The 22,616-nt window shown below is 45.4% G+C and overlaps 1 protein-coding gene across 12 annotated transcripts in view; it reads left to right on the forward strand.

Moving 5' to 3' along the window:
• NFIB (nuclear factor I B) overlaps positions 1-22,616 on the forward strand; it is a 279,147-nt gene that overhangs the window by 90,976 nt on the left and 165,555 nt on the right. For 7 of the 12 annotated variants that reach the window (XM_052775672.1, XM_052775661.1, XM_052775662.1 and 4 more), the window contains exon 2: positions 17,104-17,635. In XM_052775672.1, coding sequence (XP_052631632.1) covers positions 17,104-17,635 — 532 coding nt within the window. Of the gene's footprint in view, positions 1-3,537; positions 3,742-10,554; positions 10,885-16,602; positions 16,707-17,103; positions 17,636-22,616 lie in introns of those variants that run through there. The other 5 variants (XM_052775663.1, XM_052775666.1, XM_052775671.1 and 2 more) reach the window with 3 other exon arrangements.

The following is a 22,616-nucleotide window of genomic DNA, read 5'->3' on the forward strand; positions in this document are numbered from 1 at the left end:
AATGGCACTTGTCCCCACCCTGGCAAGTGGGAACTCCATCCAGGCTTTGCTTGGCAGTACAGGGAATTACTAACACCAGTCTCTGTAAGCCTGCTGACCAGCACTCCCCATCTCTTCGCCCAGTGTTTTACCCTAGACCGCAAAGTACTTGCCTGGGGGAAGCAGCAGAAGAAACCATTTCGCCGGTGCCAAGATCAGAGTTATAATTCTGCCTAGTTGCTAGGAAACTATGGAGGAGGCTCGGCGGGGCCACGAGCCTATAAAGAGCAGCATGGCAAAAGTATGAACTTTCAGAAATAATGAGCAAGTGTTGTGCACATGGGCAAATCATGGATTTTCTGTGGCACGTTGCTCAGACGAACCTGAATGGGTTGTTGCAGGAATAAGCAAGTGGCACCTTTTTAGCTACAGTAGCCTTTCCCTGAAAAATGTGAGGCTCTTACTTGAAAGCTGGTAGGGGCGAGAGCGGTTTTTCACATGTGCAAAATGATGTATTAGCCAAAGCTACCTGGTTTTCTCAGTTGTCCTGTTATGCATGAGGGCAGCTGTACCCCCCCATGCACCCAGCTGACCTGTACTGAGACTCGGCCTACCATATTGTCCCTTAATGTAATCCTTGTTTACTTGGTTTATTCTGTAACTGCACTAATCATAGTCTTTACTGTTGAATCATCAGTATACCAGATCCTCTTTCACTCATTTTATTTTCCTGTCCTGTTGATTAGTGAGGAAACCCTGAAAATAGAGATTTTAATAAAGCAAATCATATCAGCGGCTTTGAAAGTAAGTCCTGAAAAACTTGATCTTTCTTACAAATCCTGTTATAAAGATGTCAAATAATTCTTTGATTGCTATTTGTTTTAGTGGAAATTCTGCAAGGGAGTCTATTTCCCTTCAGATTATTATCTACTCATATCCAGAGAAGCAATTAAGTATGTAACAATTATCCAAGGAAGAAAACTATTTACAGTCTTTTCATGTTTCATCCATTATGAACATTAAAAAGTATCAAATATACAGATACATAACCTCAAAAGACCAACAAAATCCAGGATCAACAGAACTTAAGGTCAGCCTGTGACAAAATATATGAGCCTTTGATTGTATTTGTGGAAGAGAGCGCCATAATCAAGACATGCTAGTGCTATACAATTGAGAAATCAAAGGCAAGGGAAATGATACATAACAGAATTTTTGAACTTAAAAATATGCTCAAGAATGTTGCCTGTTACAAACAGTCTAGGCTTAAACTAAACCGAGCAACTACGGCATCTTTGGGTAACACAATTTTTCTTTCTAAAAGACTACAACATCCATTGCTTTCACTGATGCTGTTATTTCTCTCATTTGATATAATATTAAAAGCTCCTGATTGTTTGCTAAATCACTTGCAGAGTTAGCCTAAGTAACTATACAGGCTCAACGAAAACAAACAAACAACAAAAAAGAAAAAGCTGCTGAGAGTAACGGGCCTGTCTACTAGAACTTGAATCTTTGTCAGCAATCACAACAGCAGCACCAAAATTAAACCTGAGGAGCAACAAAAAGCCTGGAAATCTATCATGAAATATTGCCAAAGTTCTTGTAAGAAACTCTGTTAAGTATTGACAACCGGCACAAATTGTGAATTGTCTGTGACTCTCTGACTCAAAGCTTGAATTCTGTAACAAAGAAAAAAAAATTTTAAAAAATTTAAAAACCAACACCCACAGAATCCCTCTGGCATGGAGAAAGGTCTGCTCTCCACTTGACTGACTGGCTGTCACAAAGTTTACAAAATCCATGCCACACATGGCATGAATGATTGTTTCCCCCATTCACTGAACAGACAAATTCATAACTTCATTTTTCTGGGTTCGACTCCTTCATGAAAGAATCAGAAAAATAAAACCAAAAAAACTTCACAGTGATAGTTCTTAAGCCTGAAAGCTTATGTTTCTTATTTCTCCGCTATTTCATGGCAATTTGTGCTTCATTTTAAGAGCAGAATGTATTTTTAGCGGCTTAGAATGTTTTTCTTGAATCGGACAAAAGAAAATTGACTTCCTGAGAGGCCCCCACGTCCCCAGCACTGGTGTCCAAGCAATTACGAAGACCCTTTACAGTTTGTACTCGGCAAACAATTTTTATCAGGCAGGAATGTGTTTGTTATCTGACTGATTAAAACTCCTCACACGCTTTCGCCTCGCGCAGTTTTATTTATAATTCACTGCAAGTGGCTTAGTTCTGTAGGAAGCCTTAGACGTCCAATCCTCCCCCTGCGTGGTGCCTTACCGCCTTCAGGTTTGGACCAGAGAGCCGTTCCTCCGGCGTGAAGCTAATCCCGCAGGCAGGGCGCAGAGGGAGGCGAGAGTTTGCAGGAGGCATCGAAGCCCCCCAGCTGCAGAACCTGCCCGCGAGAGCCTTTTTCACACCACACCGCGCGGGGACACCTTCCCGCCAAGCGCGCGCGGCCTGTGAGGGCCGAACCACGCGATTTCGCCGTTTGTTTTAAGTTCTAAACCGGGACTGCCGGCAGTTTCACGCTTCCGCTCCCCCGGTCTACGTTCACCACCCCGTTCAGGGCGGGGGGACGGGGTTGCCCTCGCCGGCAGCGCGCCTGTTAACACCCGTAGCCCTCCCGCGACGACCGGGACACTCGCTACGAGCGCGCGCGAGGAAGGAACCGAAACGCCGCAGCCTCGTTCTCGAGACGCGGCCCGCAGCTGACCCGCCGCCGCCGCCGCTCCCCCGCAGGGGAACGGCAACGCCGCCGCCCGCCCACCCACCCCAACGGGGGGCCCGGAGCCCCGCCCCCAGCCCCGCCCCTTCCCGCCGGCCCCGCGGGCGCCGCCGCCGGCCGTCCGCCCCGCCCCGCGCTCCCCATTGGCTGTCGCCCTCCTAGTATGCAAACGACGGCGCCGGCCCCGGTGCGTTGCGGCAGCCGCCAGGCGGAAGCGGAGAGCCGCGCTTCCCGCGCCGGGGGCCGGCCGAAGGGGGGGCGGCGACAGGCGACCGGCGGCGACAGGCGACAGGCGGCGGAGCCCATCGCCGGGGCTGGAGGCAGGCCCGGGCCGCCGCCGGTCGCCCGCCCGCTCCGCTCAGCGCCCGGGGGAGGGGGGGGCGCGGGAACGCGTGCAGCGGAGCGCGGAGGCAGCCCGGCCGCGGCGTACACGTCTGTACGTGTGTAGACATGTATTTTATACATACGTGTGCCTAGAAAAGTTTAAAAAAAAATTTTTTTTTCTTGGATCTCGTTCAAGTCAGCCGCCACCGAAACGTGCTCTCCAGCCTGGCAGCTCGAAAGAGGAAGGAAGACTGGGAAGAGGGGAGGAGGAGGAGGAAAAGGAGGCGGCGGCGGCGGCTGCCCGCAGGCTGTGACTTTACCGCCTTTTCCCTCGCTCCGGCCAAGAATTTTCATCCCGTTCGGTGTCAAGCAAAAAGCCGGCAACAAAACCCAGAATAAAACCAAAACAAAGCCAACAGCCCGTCTGAGCAAATAATATTATCCCCCCCCCCAACCCACCCGCGCCAAACAACAACAAACAAAACAAAAACCGAACACCCCACCCCCAAACAAAAGGCAGAAGGCCACTTCTGGAAATTAAAAAAAACAAACCAACCAAACAACAAAAAGCCCTCAACACACCGAGTCCTTGAGAAAAGAATAGATTTGTTTCCTGGAAAAGGTGAAACCAACGGCCTGGTGGTGTGTGTTACAGATTCCAGGATCTCGTTTATTTAATGCAATACTCTGCAATGGTACGTGGTGCTTAAAATGATTTTTGTATATATATATATTTTTTTTTTTTAAAACTTGCTTGGCTCTTGTAATTCCTCCAGGCTGTGATTGTGTCTCTGTGGTTTCAAAGTGGATGTTATACCATCTTCTTAAATGCTGATATCACTTCTGCTTTACAGGATGAGATATAAGTGGTGGATTGTTTATATTTTACTTTTTTTTGGCAGCTTTTGTATATGGGTCACACTTTTATGCCAGGAATCAGTTGATGGGAGTTTGCGTCCAAAAGTGCTGAACTTGGCACATTTCCTGCTTCAACTTTTCGCCCCTCCCCCTTCTTCTCTGGCAGGCAACTATCAGTTAAACGCTGGAAAGGATTAATGCAAATGCTACTTTATTTGTACCTTGCAGACAGTTCTTTTTCCCTCTTTCTTGTTGCTGTAGAGATTGCTTCTATACTCACCTTTTAGTAGAATATTTTCTCTCTGGCTGTCTTGGTGGATTTTGTAGTTAATGGACTGCAGTGTTAGTGCATAATGTTGAGGAAATGGCATTGCTGTTGTGTATGGTCTGCTCGATAAATTGCCTGGAGGCTTGTGCTGGTCTCTTTCACGCTATATTGCAGGATGCAGTGTTCGGGTGGCATTTCTGGCTTGTTTTTTAAAGTTACTTTAGAGGGTTTCTTTTTGTTCCTTTTTTTTTTGCCTTTTTTCACTGCCGTTTTGTTGTGGGACCTGTGTGTGTATTTTAATTCATTCCTTTCTCTTGCGTGTCTGTGTGTATGTGTGTGTGTGTGTGTGTCTGTCTGCTTCCCCTCTTGTCCTCTCTTCGCCTGTGTGTCTGGGCCACATTTTAATGCACAATATCCCATCCATTAAGTTGTGGTTGAATGTGGAGTGTGTGAGGACTTGGCAGCTCTCAGGTTGAAGGGGGCGGGGAAGCCAGTTTCGACTCTGACACAAGATGCCGATGTGGCGTGATCTGAATTATTATTAGGGCTGCGAACATGGCCATCTTCTCCTCCCGCTGCTGGAAAGCGCTGCCATTGAACTTGAGACGGGACAGACAAGATCTCCAACTTTTTTTTTTTTTTAAAGTACAGTAGCTGGCAGGGAAAAGGTGCCAAAACACACAAGATTAACTCGTAACATTCTCTGAAGCGGTTTTGAGCTGCAATGCTTATAATTTTAAGTTTGAATCACAAGAAAAAAATAAAGCACTTTTACAATTCTAATTTGGGCAGACATTTAAATCCAGCTTCTAGACACCGCCTTCCCCTCTCTCCCCCCCAATATTCTCAAAATCTGGCAAGTGATATAAACTGTCAGAAAAGATGGTGCTGAGATTTTATTGTTGTTGTTGTCGTTGCTGTTTATGTCCAGGGCATTTAAGATCAGCCAATGTGAATTTTAAAAGAATTTACTGTATTGGGGTAAGAGGGTTTCATGCCTTTGTAAGGCTGAGAATGTGACCTGCAGTGAGGACAAAAACTGCACAGTTGTGTAACCCAAAACGTTGTGGTTTACAGCTTTACACTTGAGGTTTGATGTTTTCATTTGCTGGTCTGGGAGCTGTGGAAAGCTCAAGTATTATAGTCCCCATCAAACCATATGTGGACAGGGGTCAAGTGTGCACACCCTTCATATGTATGTGTGTCTCTGTATAGAGTCAATAGTGTGTTTCTTTACTTTTGATTGTATCTATGCACACTTTCTGTCTGAACATACATATACACAGCTTATATACAGCGTGCATTTCTTCTGATCACCAGGAAACAAACAAAAAAAGAGTCCTAGTAAATATTGTGATACATATATTTATAGGTATGACACTACACCGACTTAGAAGTTTTACTGATTGCTGTTTGCATTTTACATCATAATACCTTATGATTCAGCCGCATATGAAATGTATCGAGACCCCATAAACCCATTTATTATCAGTTTGCTTATTTAACTAGTTATGTTTGCTCCCTAAATGTTTTCTACCCAACTTTCTGTGCATATACATATGTTTATATGTACATATCCATCTGTATGTGCACACAATACTCCTGTACATCAGAAAACCAACCAAGGCTCTGATTCTGCCAAAGATGTGAAACTTTGCTTTGTAGTTTAATATGATGGTACAAGCCTTGCAAGGCATGAAGACGAGTCATACCAATAGAATTGCCATTAGATAGCACTATGATAATATAATATGGTTTAAGTTATTTGTTACATGTAGTTGCCATAAACTATACTGTATTTGTGCTGCTCAGTATTATGTATGTACCTAAGTAACTGTATATCTAACGGACATGTGTGTGAATGGCATTTTCTAAGAAAGGGTGAAAAAGGAGTTAATGGCATTGCTATTAAACTAGGTGTAAAAAAAACTGTAAAGCTTGTATTTTGGATCACACAGACCTCTTAAGTAAAAGTTTTGGAGCTGGTTCTCAGATATTGAGTCTTTTAGATGAAATGCGGTGTGCCAGAATGATTTTTTTTCTGATTTTCACAAAAAGACTACTGGAATGTTCATGAAAATTTGATTTCTCAGAAGTTCACTGTGTGTTTGTTTAGATAGTGGGCCAAACTGCCTGCTTGCATCCTGAGACAATCTTAGGCTGCATGCTCCAGCATTAGCAATACCTTTCTCTTTGATTTTTGATGCATAATAATAGTCTAGCCTCCAAAACTTGAAACAGTTGAGCAGTTGTCCGGGCAAAGGGCATCAGCTGAAATCCTGCTTTAGGAAGGATATGGGTGGCCTAACTGGCCTTTCCACTTTTTAATGTTATTACCTCTGAAGTCCAAGGGCAGTGCCACTTTGTGGCACCTGGTCAAGTGTGAGCACGGTCTGTGAGGGAGGGAGGGAAAAAACAGGCTTTCAGCACAAGTCTGGCATACCAGGATCTGCACCACTGGCAGAAAACTGCTCTGGGGAGCTAGGGTGGGTGGTGGGGAGCGAGGCCATCTGCCCATGGTGTCAAAAAGCCTTTCTGGTTCTTTCCTGAGATGAGCTGTCTCAGATCCTGCAGCGTGGGCAGTGAATGTCCGTCCATCCCGGCTACCCTGGCCAGAGGTGGGTGGGAGGCATGGGGGGGGCATGGGGACAGCCCCCCCTCTGGAGGGTGCAGGCTCTCAGGGAGGGTGATTCACACACCAGCTTCAGTATTTGCCACTTACTGGTGTGAAAGGTGCCTTTTCTTCCCGAACGTGCATTTTTGTTGCATGTTTTCTAGCACCCATGTGTATGTGCCCAGGTGTGCCTGTGTCCACATGTGTGTTATCAGTGCTCACATCGCATCCCGCCTGAGGGCAGGATCCCTCAGGCGATGCCACCCCAAGGAGTTGAAAACAGCTCCTGGTGTCTCCCACCAGCAAGGTCAGATAGTGACCTTTATTTTTATAGTTGTCCACAGTGAAATGATAGCTGAACTTCCAGATACAGCATGGAGGTTGGCATAGCTCTGGCAGTGAGGACAAAACCAACTGTCCCTCGTCCCGGAGCGTCAAGGGCAGAGAACTTGCAGCAGTAGCAGAGTTTTTAGTGTGGGGGGTGGGAGAGAAGGGGTTTTAGGGGGATGGGGAGTTAATGCAAGCCAGGACTTGAAAGCAGTTGAACGACTTTCCCACAAGGTCTCCCTGCATGCCAGGGCCCAGCCACTGTGGCTGCTGTCGTTGTTCCATTAATACCATGTTTCTCCAGGCTAACCCAGTTCCCACATACCTATTTATGTTCCTCTGCAAGGAAGTGGTAGAGAGTTGCTCTTTTTTATTATTTTAATGGAGTTCTTTCTCTGTTCTGGAAAGAATCTTTAGCTTGCGTTCATGTGAAGGAGCCGGGGTGGGGGGTGTGGGGCGGGGATGGGGGGGTGTAGGCATGTGCACACGTGTGTATGTGTGTGTGTGTGGATTCTCCCAGGACAAACCCTCCCTCCTGAATGGGTTCCCAGTGGGATTGACCAGGAGGAACAGAGCCCAAACATGCATCTTGGGCGCCCAGTTCAGCCTGCTTTAACTGATGCACTGGGAGCCTGTGGGTCAAACCAGAAGCAAACCCATGGCAACCTGCACCATGCCCGCCTAGCCTCCTAGGTCATGCAGAAGACAAGGTGCTGCTTGAGCCATGCTGGCCGGGCAGCTCTGTTTCCGCCAGGATTCCTTCACGTGAGGGGCCTGCTCAATCCCGGCCAGCAGACTGGCTCTGGGGAGGGTCTGGCTTTGCTGTGACCCCCGGCAGTGCTATTCCGGGGGATACATGCTGCAGGGCTGGCTGGCCTCAGCCCCACCTTGTCTGCTCTGGGTAGGGATGCAAACCCACCCAGAGCCGGCTCCTGTGGGGATGCAAGCCCAATGTCACCCCGACTCCACACCCCCTTGCAGTAGCAAGGGCTGCAGAAAGTGCCCAGCTTGGTGTCTGCCCTTACCTGGCTTCATTTACTTTTTCCTGCTCGCTTCTCCTTGCTCCCAGGACCTTGCCAGACAGTTCTTGCTTTTAGTGCACGGGTCTCTGGTGCAAAGTGGTCCCTTGGCCAGGACCTGGGAGGGAGTGGGGCCTTCTGCAAGCCCAGCCTGGGAGAGGGGAGACTTCTCATATCTGTGCAGCTCACAGGGGCAGCCTTGCTGATGCGGTATTGGGGGCTTGTCCTGATCCTTGTGGAGGGGTGCGAGGGAGAAGGGGGACAGAAAGGGGTTATTATGGTTTTAAATCAGGTCCTCGGTAATGGCTTGTGTAAGAGTTCAAGCACTCAAAGAGGTGTGTTCAAGGACATTGGTGCATTTGTGCCAAGGGGAATGTCTTTTATGGTAAATTAACTCCACTTAAATTGAATATTTATTCAAAGGGAAACTCCGGTATTTAAAGCTGGCGTTATCAGCTTTTTGCAGTGTCTGGGTAAAGGAAAAGATGATAGGATTTGGGGGGTATTCTACACCAGACATGAAAATAAATTTTGCTCATTGTGGTTAACCCCAAGTTTGCCTCATCTCGTCTTGCCTAAGCATATGCTCCGAACTTGTCATTTGTCAGTGTGGTCTGTAGAGCGAAAACCCGTGGCTATTGCTAGAACCCTGCAAATCCGAGGGAACCAGGCAAGCGCAGCCAGAAACCGAGCTGCGGGGACGCGGCGTGGATTCTGCAAGGAATAACGCGTTGGGCTCTTGCTGTTTCCTTTGACATTACCTGTCTTGTATGGGCTCTCCCCTTCCCCCGCCCGTCCCCCGGCTTCTTTTGGTTTGTAAATTTATGGGAATTGCAGCTGGTAGACTTGGCAAGCTCCCCTCATTAAGAGCCCTCTTTGAAAATGGGCTGTGTTTGAGCATTTCCCTAATGAGGACAGGACGGGGTTAAAAAGTGACCATTTCATGGTTGACTTGAACCTGCCTACTTTCCTTGGTGTGTCGTTGTGAAATGCCTGACGTGAATAAACTCTCACTTCGGGCAAGGAGGAACTCAGCGGTCCCTCCAGGACGCCGCCGGGGGCTGCGCACCGGCACCGGGGGGCGGCACCGGTACCGCTCGGGCGCTCCTTCCCGCAGACGGCAGCGGCAGTGCTGGGGAGCTGGCGGGAAGCGGGGGGGCGGTCGCAGGCACCGAGCACCCTCCCCAGCTGTGCACTGCGTCGCATCCCTCCTCACAGGAGCAGAAATAAGTTTCGTTCACTACTTCCCCCCGCCCCTTCCCCAGCTCCCGCGGTAAAAGCTGCCCCGGGAGAATGAAACCAGACCCCGCGCCCTGTTGCTGCCCGGGAGCCGGGACCCCCCCGCGCCCCCCTGCCGCCCGGCAGCAGCCTGCGAGCGCGGGTACAGCAGTTACCGGCGGTGCCGCGCAGCACCCCCCCCCCCCGCTTTGGGGGGGCTGCGGGGGAGCGGCGGAGGGGGCTGCGGGGCGGGGGCCGCCGAGGGGTGGAGCGGGGGCGTCTGAGCCCCGCCGCCGCTGGCAAAATCGTACCCCGAAAGGAGGAGAAGGCAAAGAAGAAAAGAAACCTCCTGCAGATGGCAGCCCCCCCCCGCGCCGTCTTCCCGCCTCCCCCCGCCCCCCTCCCGCAACTTTCTCCCACCAGAAGAGAGGGAAAATGAGGGATGTTTGCAAAACGCGCTAGTTCCTTCTGCAGCGTAGCTGGTTAATAAAGAGGGAAGGCAGAGGAGGGGGCTCTGGTGGAGAAGGAATGTGTTTGCAGGAGGAGGAGTGTAAGCGATGATTGTGTAATTAAATAATTAAAAAAAAATACTTGAGCCTCATGTGGGGAGAGGGCTGGAACGGGTTCCAGAGGGTGTAACCGGTGAATTTTTCAACTTCCAAGTTTTTTCGGAGCTGGGGGTGGGGTGGGGTGGAGGGGGCCGCCACCGCCGAACGACGGCGGACGCGGCGGGGGCAAAGCGGGAAGGGAGCGCGAGGCACAGATTCGCCCCTTCGGAGTTTCCGAGAGAGGGATCACTTCTATCGGAGCGGGCGTTTGGAAAGCCGCCTCTCGCCGCTCCCCGCAGGGCGCGGGCGGAGGGAGGGAGGGAGGGAAGGGAAGGGAAAGGAAGGGAGCGGGCCCAGGGCCGCCGGAGGAGCCCGCAGGCCGAGCGCGGCCCGCCGGGGCGCGCTCCCGCGCCGGTTTGTGCCCCCGGGCAGGGTCGCTGCCCCGCGAAGTTTCGCCTGCCATCGCTCTTCGGGATTTTCCTGCTCCCCGCTTCGGGCCGTGACTTTGAACTTTCGAGAGCGTGGTGACAGTGCCGTAATAACCCACCAACAGCAACTTCTTGAAAAAAAAAAAAAAAAAAAAAGGCCAAAAAAAAAAAAAATCCTCCCGCCCACCTCACCACCCCCCCTTGAGTCCTTCCCCCCTCATCTGCAAAACAACCAGCAGCAGCAGCAGCAGCAAAAGCAAGACTCCTGCGCCGCCGACTACAAGAGGGTTAAAAGTGTAGATTGGATTTCACCCCGGGAAATCTAGCACACGGAGTGAACTTGAATCTTTGGCTATTTAAGGAGGACTGGGGTTTGTTGTGAAGTTGTGGTGATCCAGGGCAGAGCCCCGTCCTGATTGATTTCATCTTCCTTGAGTCTCAGATGACTGTAAAATCAATAGATGAAATTATTTCTTTTTGAGGCTTTTCTTAGAGACTCTCCGGGCAGCGTGTTCTCAAAGCGAAGTCATGATGTATTCTCCAATCTGTCTCACTCAGGTATAGACGCGTTTTATTTAATTTATTTGTTAAATTATTTGTTTGTTTTCGTGCGTGTTTTGTTTTTTTAATTATTATTTTTATATGTATGTGAGTTGTTAATGAGTCATTGCTAGTAGTTGTAACGGGTTAAAGCGCAGTTGTAACCGCTTGTCACATCCAAACTCCTCTCGCAGGAGGGAATAGTAGAGAATAAACTGCACCAGGCCATTGTTTTGGGGACATCCATTCAAAGTGTCACCCGTAGACAAATACTGTTAATTGTTGGTGCACGAGAAGTCAAAGGTTAACAAAATGGAAACGAGCATAATTACGCTAAAAAGCAGGTTTGAGAAGTGTTGGTTTGATTGGAATCGAACGGTTTGCTCCCGTTTCAGCTCGCCGCTTTACGCAGGGTCTAATGAAAGGGTTTGAAAGGAAAAGTGCTGGTTCTGACAAAAAAAAAAAAAAAAAAAGAAAAAAAAAAGAAAAAGAGCGCTCGCTGGTGCGAGGTGCTCCCGTCTTATGCTTAATGAATAACACGTAGCCTGCCAGCAGCGAGGGCGATGCGAGCGGGGCTGACCGAGCCGTGCAGCGGCTTCTTCTTCGGTCACGCCGGGGAACGGCGTTTCCCCCCGCTCCCCGCCAAACCGCCCCGCTCCCGGACCGGCGCGCATCCTGCCGAGCGGGGGGGGGAAGCAGCTAGCCGGGTTTCACAACCCCGCTGGCAGCCGCTTTCCAAGCCCCGACGGCGGCTGTCACCGGGACGGCGGGAGGGAGCGGGGCGAAGGGGCGGCCGGCGCGGCGCGGGGGCCGCGGAGGGAGGCGCGGAGGGCGCGGAGGGGGGGCACGGAGGGGGGGGGCGGCGGGCGGCCCGAGCGGGGGTCCCCGCCGCGGCAGGATGCGGTTTTTGAGACCGGGGCGGGGGGGGGGGGGTAGGGAGCAGGCTCGGGAGGTTCCGCGGGCGCCGCAGGAGCGTCCTTGGGCGGGCGTGCGGTCGCGGGGAGCGATGCGCCGATGGCGCCTGTCCGGAGAGCAAAGCCGCTCTGTAAAGCCAGGGCATAGTTTTCAGAAGCTTTTGTGAAAGTCCGTCTTAGGAGGACGTGATTGATGTAAACTGATTAAGCGATAACTGCTCGTTTCCACATTGGTGCAACAAATAGCTAAAGAAGCAGAATATGTGCGAAAGTAACGTCTCCGGCAGTACTGTTACTAAGCGGCCGACGAGGCGCTTGCACGGTGAATAAATAAATACGATTTAAGTTATTCCACAATTAGAAAGCATTGTAATTCAAAAGGACTGAAGGATTCATAAATTGTGAATGAAGATGGAAACGATGATAAGGCTTATTCAGTGATTGGATACAGTCCTGTAGCTTTTTGGCTGACACATTTTTTATTGTTTATATTTTGTTTGGCATCTAAGTGTGATTGACTTAGATATGGATATTTTCAGCAAGTAAACGTGAGCTGCAGTAGAGCAAAGCTGGAAAAGAGTACTGTTGAGATACTTCTTCAAAAGAGAAATGAATGCATGTAGGAAGCGTTCTGTCTAACAGATACACACATGCTTACAGGTACACACTTAGAAATAATTACTTACGATGGAATCTGCAATTAGTAAAAATAAATTCTGTGTGGGCTGTCCAGCCTGTGAGATTATTGACAGGCAATAAGACCTCTGCACCAGAGTATAAACCTGAGGGTACAACTTCAGAAAGCGGTTTTTACACTCGAAATGTGCAAATTTTCACTATCACCTCTATTACAGCGGGTAGTTAATTTTGTTGTTTCCTGCTCTGATGACTTTTTTTCCCCCATATGTTTGCTTCTTGGACTCACAGATATAGGAGATTTCCTCATTCTTTACAAATCTGTATTAAAATACTGCACTCAGGTGTATACAAAAACACAACATTGTACTTCTACAGCCATATGTACAAGAAAGCAATTCCTGGCTTTTGTGCATTGATAACCTCTCCATAATATTTTACGGTCACACTGTATCATGTACCACGCAGAGACAGGTCCCATTTAGTGGTACATACATGGAACACAGTCACAGCGAATTGACTTTAATTTGGAATCTTTCTCTACCTCTTTGGAATGGTAAAGGCATTTGAAAAATCATCTTTCCTCTCCATAAATTAAAAATTGAGATTACACTGGCAATGAGAATTTATACTTTGTGTTATTTATTTATTAAAGCAAAAGATTGATTAATCTTGAATAGCGACTGAGTTAAAGTAGGACTGCCAAAATTGTTCTCTCTATTGTGTTCTCCGTCTCTAGGGCTCTTGCTATGCATGTTGACTGTGGCAGTGTATGCTCAGAAGCAAATATTTTGGTAAAAGTTCTGAACACAGAACACCTGTTTGGACTGAGCTCCTTGGGAGTAGTTCAGTTTGTGCTGAGACAGCTCTGAAGGACCTTTCAGAAACAAGGCTAAAATCCAAAGTACAGCTTTAAGACAAACCTTGGCAGTTCAAATGTTACCCATCACTCTTTCAATAAAAGTTTGATGGGTGTAAAATAACTCCAAGGAAGAATGAAGACTTACCAAATGCAGTTTAATTTTGGGGGGCTCCTTTCCTCTCCTTCTTACATGCCTCTCTCCCCCTGTTTTGGAATAAGTATAAACTGCATTTATCTCTCTTGCTGAGGCATGATAGGATGGAGTTACCGCATGCCGTTAAGTGCTTGGTGGTATTTTTGCTGTGGTTTATTTTTATGTTATGGTGGTCCAGGAAACTCAGAATATGTTGTCATTTTCTTTTCCTCCTGGAATACGTTGTTTCATTAGGCACAGAGAAAATCCATGCAGGTAAATTGAGTACATGAAGTCTTCTGTATAAAATTTCTGGACTTCTGCCTGGTGTATTTATTGTATGGTCCTCAGTTCAAACTTGCATGAATTGATACAAAGTTTATAAAAGTGGAAGACAGGAAAAGGGCACTGCACTTCCCCTTTACCTTTTCCAAAAAGAAATCTTGGCCTATTTATCACCATCAGATGACTGGTATTTTTCCCTTTATTTACAAGCTAAATGGATATTATATAGTAAGTTCCATTTCAATTTAAATTGCCAGTGCACAATGGTTCACCTGAGCCATTTGATATGACATTTGAAAATCTTACCTCCATAAATCACTTTATTGCAAGAGCAACTGTGGCACATGGATGAGTGCCACATAAAAAAAATATTTCTATATTGCCTGTATGAATATTAAGGGGGGAAAAAGATCAAATTCTGTAGATGGCTTTTTAGGAGGTTTAGTGGAGAATGTGTGTGATTAATTGCGAATCTCCATTTAGGATCATTTTTATGGGCACTTCTTCTGTCAAGTAATGTTTCATTTGAAAGGACTCCAGATGCACAATGAATCTCTCAAAGATATCTGGTAATATGGCTTTAGAACAGGATGTTATTTGCTGTGTATCTTCTTCACACTCTTTCACATATATTTGTATCTTTAGGACTTAACGGTAGTATGAAAGAAAAGCCAGAATACAGTTTTAATAAGTTGGGGTTTTTTGTTGGTTTTTTTTTCCCCGCCCACTCTTTGAAAAAGAAACAATCAAATACTACAAATTGGAATTTAAAAAGTGGGATTTTTCTCTCTAAAATTTTCATAGATGTAAAATGCTATAGGTTATTATTGGTAGCACTATGTGCCTTACCTAAAGGCATAGCCGTTCCAAAATAGTTTGTGGTGTTCTTCTTAAATATGAAAACTATTCTAGTATTCTAGTAGTGTAGAATATTTCCACATTAATTTTATTGCCATTTTAAGTTATAAATGCTGAAATCTGTTTAGATGTAGGGAAAATCATTGTATTGGGGCAAAAATTCATCTCTCCCAAAGCTCTTCAGCCCCCTGCCTTTGCCTGGCCTTTAGCCCCAGCTGTTAGAATTTTCAAAATCTGTAGTAGGTCTGTTTTATTCAGTCTGAAATGAATTGTAAGGATTTAACACTGCACAGTCTTTATGCTTATGTTAATTTTTAAAAAAATTTTATTTGAATATTTTGATTAAGATGAATTCTGTAGAAGAAAAAATAAACTTTCTTTAGTAGTTATAATTGAAGGGGGGGGAAAAGCATGGCATCAGAAAACGTATGAAGATAGGGAAGTCTTATCATGGGCTGTGGTTACTCAGAGCAGTATTGCCTTCCCACACAAAGAACAGATTGTGGTTTAACTCTTTCCATGGCCTAGTTTTATGTGCCAGTATAGTATCAGAATTGTTCAAATCTCTGCTGGAAACTACTAATCAGTTTAATTATTGCCTTTGTGGCTCTTTGTCAAGCATCATACTGTAATGCAATCGTTTATGTCCTGAATTATCTTCCTATATTGTCTCTCTCCTCTTTTTTTCCATCTTTTTTTCCTTTTTTTTTTTTTCTGTGAAGGTAACATGGTCATAGCTAAACTGCTTGCAACTTTTCTGTTGTTTTCTGTTTGATTTGTGGACGGTTAGGGAAGAGAGGTAACTGGATCTAGTGGGTTTTTTTACCATTCAGGAAATTTTGAAGTTTGTTTGAAATTTGAAGATTTAAATACTCAATTCTTGGCCTGAAGCTTCTACAATGGCAGTCTGAACTCTGTATAATTGAGACCATTAGTTATACTTTCATCATTTTTACCTAATAGAGTTAATCAGCCTATTGATTAAACATAATTCATTCCTTGCCTAGCAGCATAGCTAAAATATTAGTTTGTTAATTGTATTCTTGAATATAATTGTATAAAAAAGGTTCAGTTTTAGTTTGATTGCACCGTGCCACTCCGTATGATGAGCAATCTGCATGATATTTAAAACTAAATATGCCTGCACACAGGAAGAAAGATACCTCCTCTAAGGTCTCCCTTCCAAACTGAAGTGCAGTAATGTTTCATAAGCAGTTCGCGCTGTTTTAGACAGCGGATCTGCTCATGGAAAAGAGGCATTAGTTTTTGGGAAAGGCCTACTTAGATATTAACATGAATGTGTAGGATGGTACTTTAAGCAGACAAAATGAATTAATTTAATTGCTATAGATTGTACTTGTAGACGACAACTAAGCATTACCTCGTTAATGTAATCCATATTGCTGCTAGGCAGAAGATAAGAACTTGCAGGTGAAGCCAGATGACAGAAAGGGGTATTTTGGAACTGTAAATAAATTGCATGGATTTCACAAAAGCAGCATTTGACCAGCGGTGCACTCATAATGTCACTCTGCCACAGCATGCAGAAACACAAAGAATGCAAAGTTTGTGCCAAGTTGCCATTTTTCATTGTACACCTCAGATTGATTTTTAAGGGGTTTAGAATAATTGCCACACTCATGTGATCAGTTAACAAATTAACTGACTCTGTGGGGCTTCAAAACACACAGTGGAGCTGCCGGAAGAACATAAATGTAATTTTTGTTCTCAACTTCATAAACTTTTATTTTACAGAGTTTGGGGGTGGTGGGAGGGAAGCCCGAAGAGCTGAAAGTACAGAAGCTTCTGTTCAGGATTTGTATACGACACGCTGTGTCTTTTCCCACTTTCCCTTACTGTATACTGGTTTCTCTAGTTACCACCACTGGAATGGTGCTGTTTCAGTGCTGGAATGTTGGACGTTTGATAAGAAAATGGATCAAGTTTAATGGCGCATGCTCTTTGTGCCACCAGCAGTCTCTTGCTGAGAGCATGCTCCAAAAGCGGGAACTGTGTGGCATTGCACTGAGCATGTATATGCTTTGTGTTTCTGTGCCACAGAGAAGAGAAATGAACTGTGGCATTCGCCTCAGCCTTCTGAACGTTTCTGCTCAGATTTTTTAAAACCGTATAGTGTCCTCTTTGTGCAATGGTACTTTTCTTGATGTTAGCCGTTCACTCAGATATTTAAGTGCTAGAAACAAAACATCTTGTTAGCATCTCTTTTAAATGATGTTGTCTCTGCAGCGCTGCAGGATGAAGTGAGGGGAGGCATACGAAATAAAATCTTCACCTTTTTTTTCAAAGAGTGAAATATGGGGAAAACGTGATTCTCTGTGTACTTTTTGTCTACTGCCTGACAGCGGTAGTAATTGCATAAAATATGTTATGCAGAAATTTGCCTAAATTTTAAGTGTTTATTCTCTTCGTCTTGGATTTCACTTTAAGATTTTCAGAAACCTTTCTTGATACTGCTTTGATTATGAGAACTTACTGACTTTGAGTTTTCTTCTTCTCTCCTTTTTTTTTTCCTCCACTTCTTTCCACAGGATGAATTTCACCCGTTCATTGAGGCACTTCTTCCACATGTCCGTGCAATTGCCTATACTTGGTTCAACCTTCAGGCTCGAAAACGCAAGTACTTTAAAAAACATGAGAAACGAATGTCAAAGGATGAGGAAAGAGCAGTCAAGGATGAGCTACTTAGCGAAAAGCCTGAAATTAAACAGAAGTGGGCATCCAGGCTCCTGGCCAAGCTGCGCAAAGATATTCGCCAAGAGTTCCGGGAGGATTTTGTGCTCACGGTGACTGGGAAGAAGCACCCATGCTGTGTATTGTCCAATCCTGACCAGAAGGGTAAGATTAGGAGAATCGACTGCCTGCGACAGGCTGACAAAGTCTGGCGTCTGGATCTAGTCATGGTGATCCTGTTCAAAGGCATCCCCTTGGAAAGTACGGATGGAGAGCGGCTCATGAAATCCCCACATTGCACAAATCCAGCACTTTGTGTCCAGCCACATCACATAACAGTATCAGTCAAGGAGCTTGATTTGTTTTTGGCATACTACGTGCAGGAGCAAGGTAGGAAGCAGATTGTTGTGTTTCTATGTTAGTATGTCAAACTCTGATTCCAAGTAGCCCTGTTTCCCCTATGGGCTGGCTTCCAGTGAAACGTTATTCTGTGGTCTATAGACGTAATGTGGGTACATATCCATATGTAAATCAGCATGTATACGTATATACTTACACACACACACATTCCTACAGACCTGTGTAAATGACATGTGTGTTTGACATACATGCCTTTCTCTCTTTCAAGACAGAGTGGGACGTACCAAGGTAGTACTTTAGTTCCGCTGAAGTGGCCTTTTTTTTTTTTTTTTTTTGTTGAAAAGCGGCAATATATTGTGTAGTTTTTTCTAGTCATGACTTCAGAAAATGTTCTTCTTGTTTTTCAAGTTGGTTTTTTTTTAGTTGCCCCAGTACTGTTAATAACAGATGCAGGTGTGTGCAATTGCACTATCACAATAAATACTACAAATATTTATTATTGTCTTTGTAGTTACAAATAATCAAGAATTCATCCGTAAATTGATGAACCTGTTATCACTTTGAAGAGCAATTGCAGACTTTTTCACGTCTATAAAATAAAACATGAAAAGACTTTAGCACAGAAATATTGCTTTGTAAATACCATGCCTAGTCAGAATTACAGCATACAGTATGTAACATTTTATTCATATTTTACATCACTAGCTCATCTTACCTACCTGCGCTTTAAAACAAAGATCCAGGTTGTAATATTTTGAGAGAATTTTCCATGAAAAGTATATTTTCATAATCACACTCGTATAATTAGTTTTATTTGGCAGATAATTGAAATGTGGAAAATTGCAGGAACACTATGGAAAAGCTTCTTAAACTTAGTTTTACAGGACAAAAATAAAAACAGGGCTACTGATAATCATGTGTCAGGGAAAGAACTGCTAGTCGTATTGCATATTCAGATAACAATACTTACAGGCAGGTTCCCTGAAATTGTAAATGGCTGTAAGTAGATGAAGGTGTTTTTTTCTCCGATTCTAAGCCTTCTGAAATGCTTTTTCTCTGTGAGGGGTCATTTTGGTTCTTTCTGGCGATTATGCCATCCTCTAGGCGTCTTTGTATTGCTGACTGATCAGCAGTAATAAAGCATTTCTTTTTTTAGCTACAGATCTCAACCAGGGAAAGTTTGGCTGGCTGCAGATGGTGGGCCATTTCACAACTTGGCCTGGTAGTAGGCAGAAATGGCCTGCAGAAGGGCAGATGGCAGGCTGTTATCTGATGCCCGGTACATAACTGCGGGATTTAACTGAAAAACAAACGCAATGGATTTTGTTAGTAACAAAAAAGTAAAATTGCACATGTCTTCATTTGGTGTGTACGCATTCTTTAAAAGAACAGATACACAACACAACCTTTTTTTTTTTCAGTGAATTTGTCTTTTAGCATTTCTTCACGCAAATGGAGCACTATGTTTACATGAACGTATAAATAGGGTTTAATTTTTTGGATTATTCATCATGAAAAAATATGGTTCATTTTTTGGTTTTGTTTTTTTTGCCTGCTTGTATTTTTTGTATTTTTCTCTCCACAGCAGTAGACAACACTTAGATATTTTGCAGCGACTTTAAGTAGCTGCAGAGTCTGGTAAATCTGATCCCCAATAACATAGGAAGAAAGATTTCTTTGTTAGCATTAAACAAAATAGCTTAATTACAAATAATTTGTACCTTTAAACTCTTTTTGTGAAGAAAAATTCAAATGATATTTTGAATGCATATATTGCAAGACATAGCTTCCTGATTAATTTGAACAGATTTACCTGTCTCTAAAAGTCAAAACTACAAAGAGAGGCAAAACAGTTTAAGTAGCTCTTGAGCCAAAGAAGCTGGGGTCAGAGTACTCTTACACTTTGTTGACTTTTAAGTTGTTGGAAGCCAGTAACTTGAAGTGGGAGAAGGAATTGCAGGTGCAGGGCATAGCTGATTTTATTGATTTAAATGGATTGAGAATATGAGTTTATTTAAAACACTTGTCTAATCAGAAACGAGAAGCATGCTGTAATATAAAAAAGTAATAACTTTCAAAGTTACACGATGCTACTCTGAGAATATACTGGAAGATGAAGCTGGCTAATTTCTATGTACCAAGTCGCCCTTAGTAGACCCTTTTGTTTATTGTAAACTGCATGTATTTTCTGTCTGTCCTGCTGCTTCACAGTAAATCTTCCATGAACATCTGTTGGCTCTCTTCTTGAAGAAGTCATATTAAGTTATCTTTGTATTTTTATTCTGTTTTGTCAAACTTTTATTCTCTATCCTCATTGAAAACAGGTTAATTGTGGCGCTTTGTAGTGCACTTGATTAAGAGCACCAGGCTTTGCAAAAGATAAGCATGAAGTCAACCAAAATGCTGCATTATACACATGCCTTTTTGCCTTTTATTTCTCTTTTAGAATATATAAACCTGCCTAATAGTATCATGTAAAAACTAAGCGGAGACATAGAAACAATTAAATCCCTGAACGAAATATGAAGAAGGAATTAGCACATAAAATGAATAAAGGGGCCAAGTAGTTCGTTTTTTTGTTGCTTTAAAAAAGAAGATTAGGGGAAAAAGAGGAGGAAGGATAGTTCGAGTGCCAGTGATGGTTGCCAGTGGCACCAGCATTGGCATCAGACCTTCTTTGTTTAGCCTAGGATGCCTGTGATTTGTTGGTTGGCATCCGCATTGCAGTGCAGAGTAATGTTACAATATATTGACAATTTCCAGATCTAGAAGTGTCAATAATCCTTTCAGTCCTTAATAAAAAGAGCTTCTACTTCCATGCCTGCCTTGAAAGAAGAAATAAGGACCGACCTATGAAGTTCTGTCATTGACCAACTTCATCTGGTTCTACTTTTCACTCACCTCCCTCAGAATTCAGCATCTTCCCCCCGCCCCCCCCCATTCTCTTTCTACTATCCTCTTGTGCTGTAGGATCTTAAAAAAAAAAAAAAAAAGAAAAAGAGGCTTGACATAAGTTGCAATGCTGCTCCTTTGAGTGAAATGGAGGAAGAAAATGGGAAATACACACTGTGATCAATGTTTAACATCAAAATAATTCTTAATCATTACACAATCACAGTTCTATGGGGCTCTGCTTGTTGTATCAGGTTCACCTGCCCCCCCCCAAGTTTTTAAAAAGCCCAAACCTTGAAAGTGGCATAAGCGTTGTTTCTATTGACAAAAACTGCTTTTTTTTTTTCTTTCTTTCTGTTTTTTTTTCTGTCAGGCATCAGAGAGTGTCTATCATTTGGTGTGAAACACACCTCAGTCCATAAAATCATTTGATGGTATTTAATTCAGTGCAGCGCTTATGCTGTGTTCCCGTTGCTACAAGAACCGCCATTTTGTTTGTCAAGTGCCAGGAGAGGGGGAAAAAAAGGCAGACAATGTGCTTGATGCCAATAATGGTTGCCAGTGGCACCGAGGTTGGCATCAGACCCTCTTTGTCTAGTTGCTGAATGCCTTTGATTCGTTGGTTGGCATCCGCATTGCAGTGGGCACATTGGAAAGTTTTTGACAATCAGTGAATGAAAGCTGCAGTACTTGTTTGCTGCAACAGAACCCAGATAATATAAATCCCTTCTTCTGATAGATGTTTTACTTACTCCTACAATGGCTAATTAAAAAAAAAAAAGAAATTAAAGATTGCATTGCTGTTTTCTCTAAAACATAAAATATCTACAGCAATGTACCACATCTGCAGAATTCATAATCCCCGCGTCATCTCTGCTGTTTTTTTTGCAGCATAAATAAAACACAAACTTGATGTTAGGTATTTCGGCACATACTGAATGAAGTATAGTAGACGTTGAGAAACGCTTCGGGAGTTTAAAGGGCTGAAGCAACGGTACATGTAAATGGTAAATATTTGTGTGTGTTTTTAATGCACGTACCTCTCAGAGTACACTTCTCAGACGAGTCATGTCACAGTTTACATTCTCCTTTGTCCTTATGGAAGAGTGATATAATTGGGGCAGCCTGCATCCCCAGCTCTTGATAAGCTCCGAAGCTGAGGGAGGGTCTTTTAAACTGTTCAAGAAGGAGGGCAGAAAATACACGCGGATGTCCTTGGTCCGGCACCGTTCAGGCACTCTTGGTGTTTTGCCTTCTTACACCACCGAGATGCTGCTGCAGTTCGAGCCGCATGATTTTGTTACTGGGAAATCAGCAGAAAGACTAAATCGTTTCTGTTGGAAGTTTCCTAGATAGTTCGCGTTAATATTGCTTTCCGGCTAACTGCTATTATCTCGTTAATTAATAAGAAGGATTAGCAGCTCTACCCAAAGGGCTGCACAGAAGGAAGCCTGGCCTACGTGAGTCCCTGAATCGCCAGACCGTCTCCTGCCTCTTGGGAGCGGGGCCGGGGGTGTGTGCGGGGGTGTGGGTCTGTGGCGGTGTGTGGGTGGATGGCGGGGGCGAGCAGGAGAGGGAAAAAGAGGAAGGCGAGCAGGGGGGGAGCGCGCGAGGCCGCGGGCGGGCTTCCGCAGCCGAGGGAGGGGGCAGACCGCCGTGCCCCACCCTCCCGCCGCGCCGCCGGCACCTTCGGGGGGCGCCCGGCGGGGGGCGGGGCCCGGCGGGGCGAGGGGGCGCGGGGGCGCTGGCGGCAGCCTCGCGCTCGCTCGCCCGCGGTCGGGCGCGCTGCTTTCCGGTGGGGGGGGGGGGGGGGGGTGTGCGGCGCCGGGGTGGGCGCGCGCCCGTTCCAGCGGCCCCGGCCCAGCGGTCAGCCCGACCCGAGCGGGGATGCTGCCGCTCCGCTCCGCTCCGGGCAGGGCGGGGCGGGGCGGGGCAGGGCTGGCGACGTGCGTGCGCTGTCCTGCTGCGGAAAACGCGTCCTCCTCCCCTCCCGAGAGGAACCGCAATTCCTTCTTTTTTTTTACTTTTTTTTTTTTTTTTTTTTAAACGCGGTGTACCTGACCTGCAGGAGCGGGGCGGCGGGGCCGAACTCCCGGTGCTTGGTGTTTTTTGTTAAGCT

The sequence above is a fragment of the Harpia harpyja genome, chromosome Z (genome assembly GCF_026419915.1).
Source record: "Harpia harpyja isolate bHarHar1 chromosome Z, bHarHar1 primary haplotype, whole genome shotgun sequence".
Taxonomy (NCBI): domain Eukaryota; kingdom Metazoa; phylum Chordata; class Aves; order Accipitriformes; family Accipitridae; genus Harpia; species Harpia harpyja.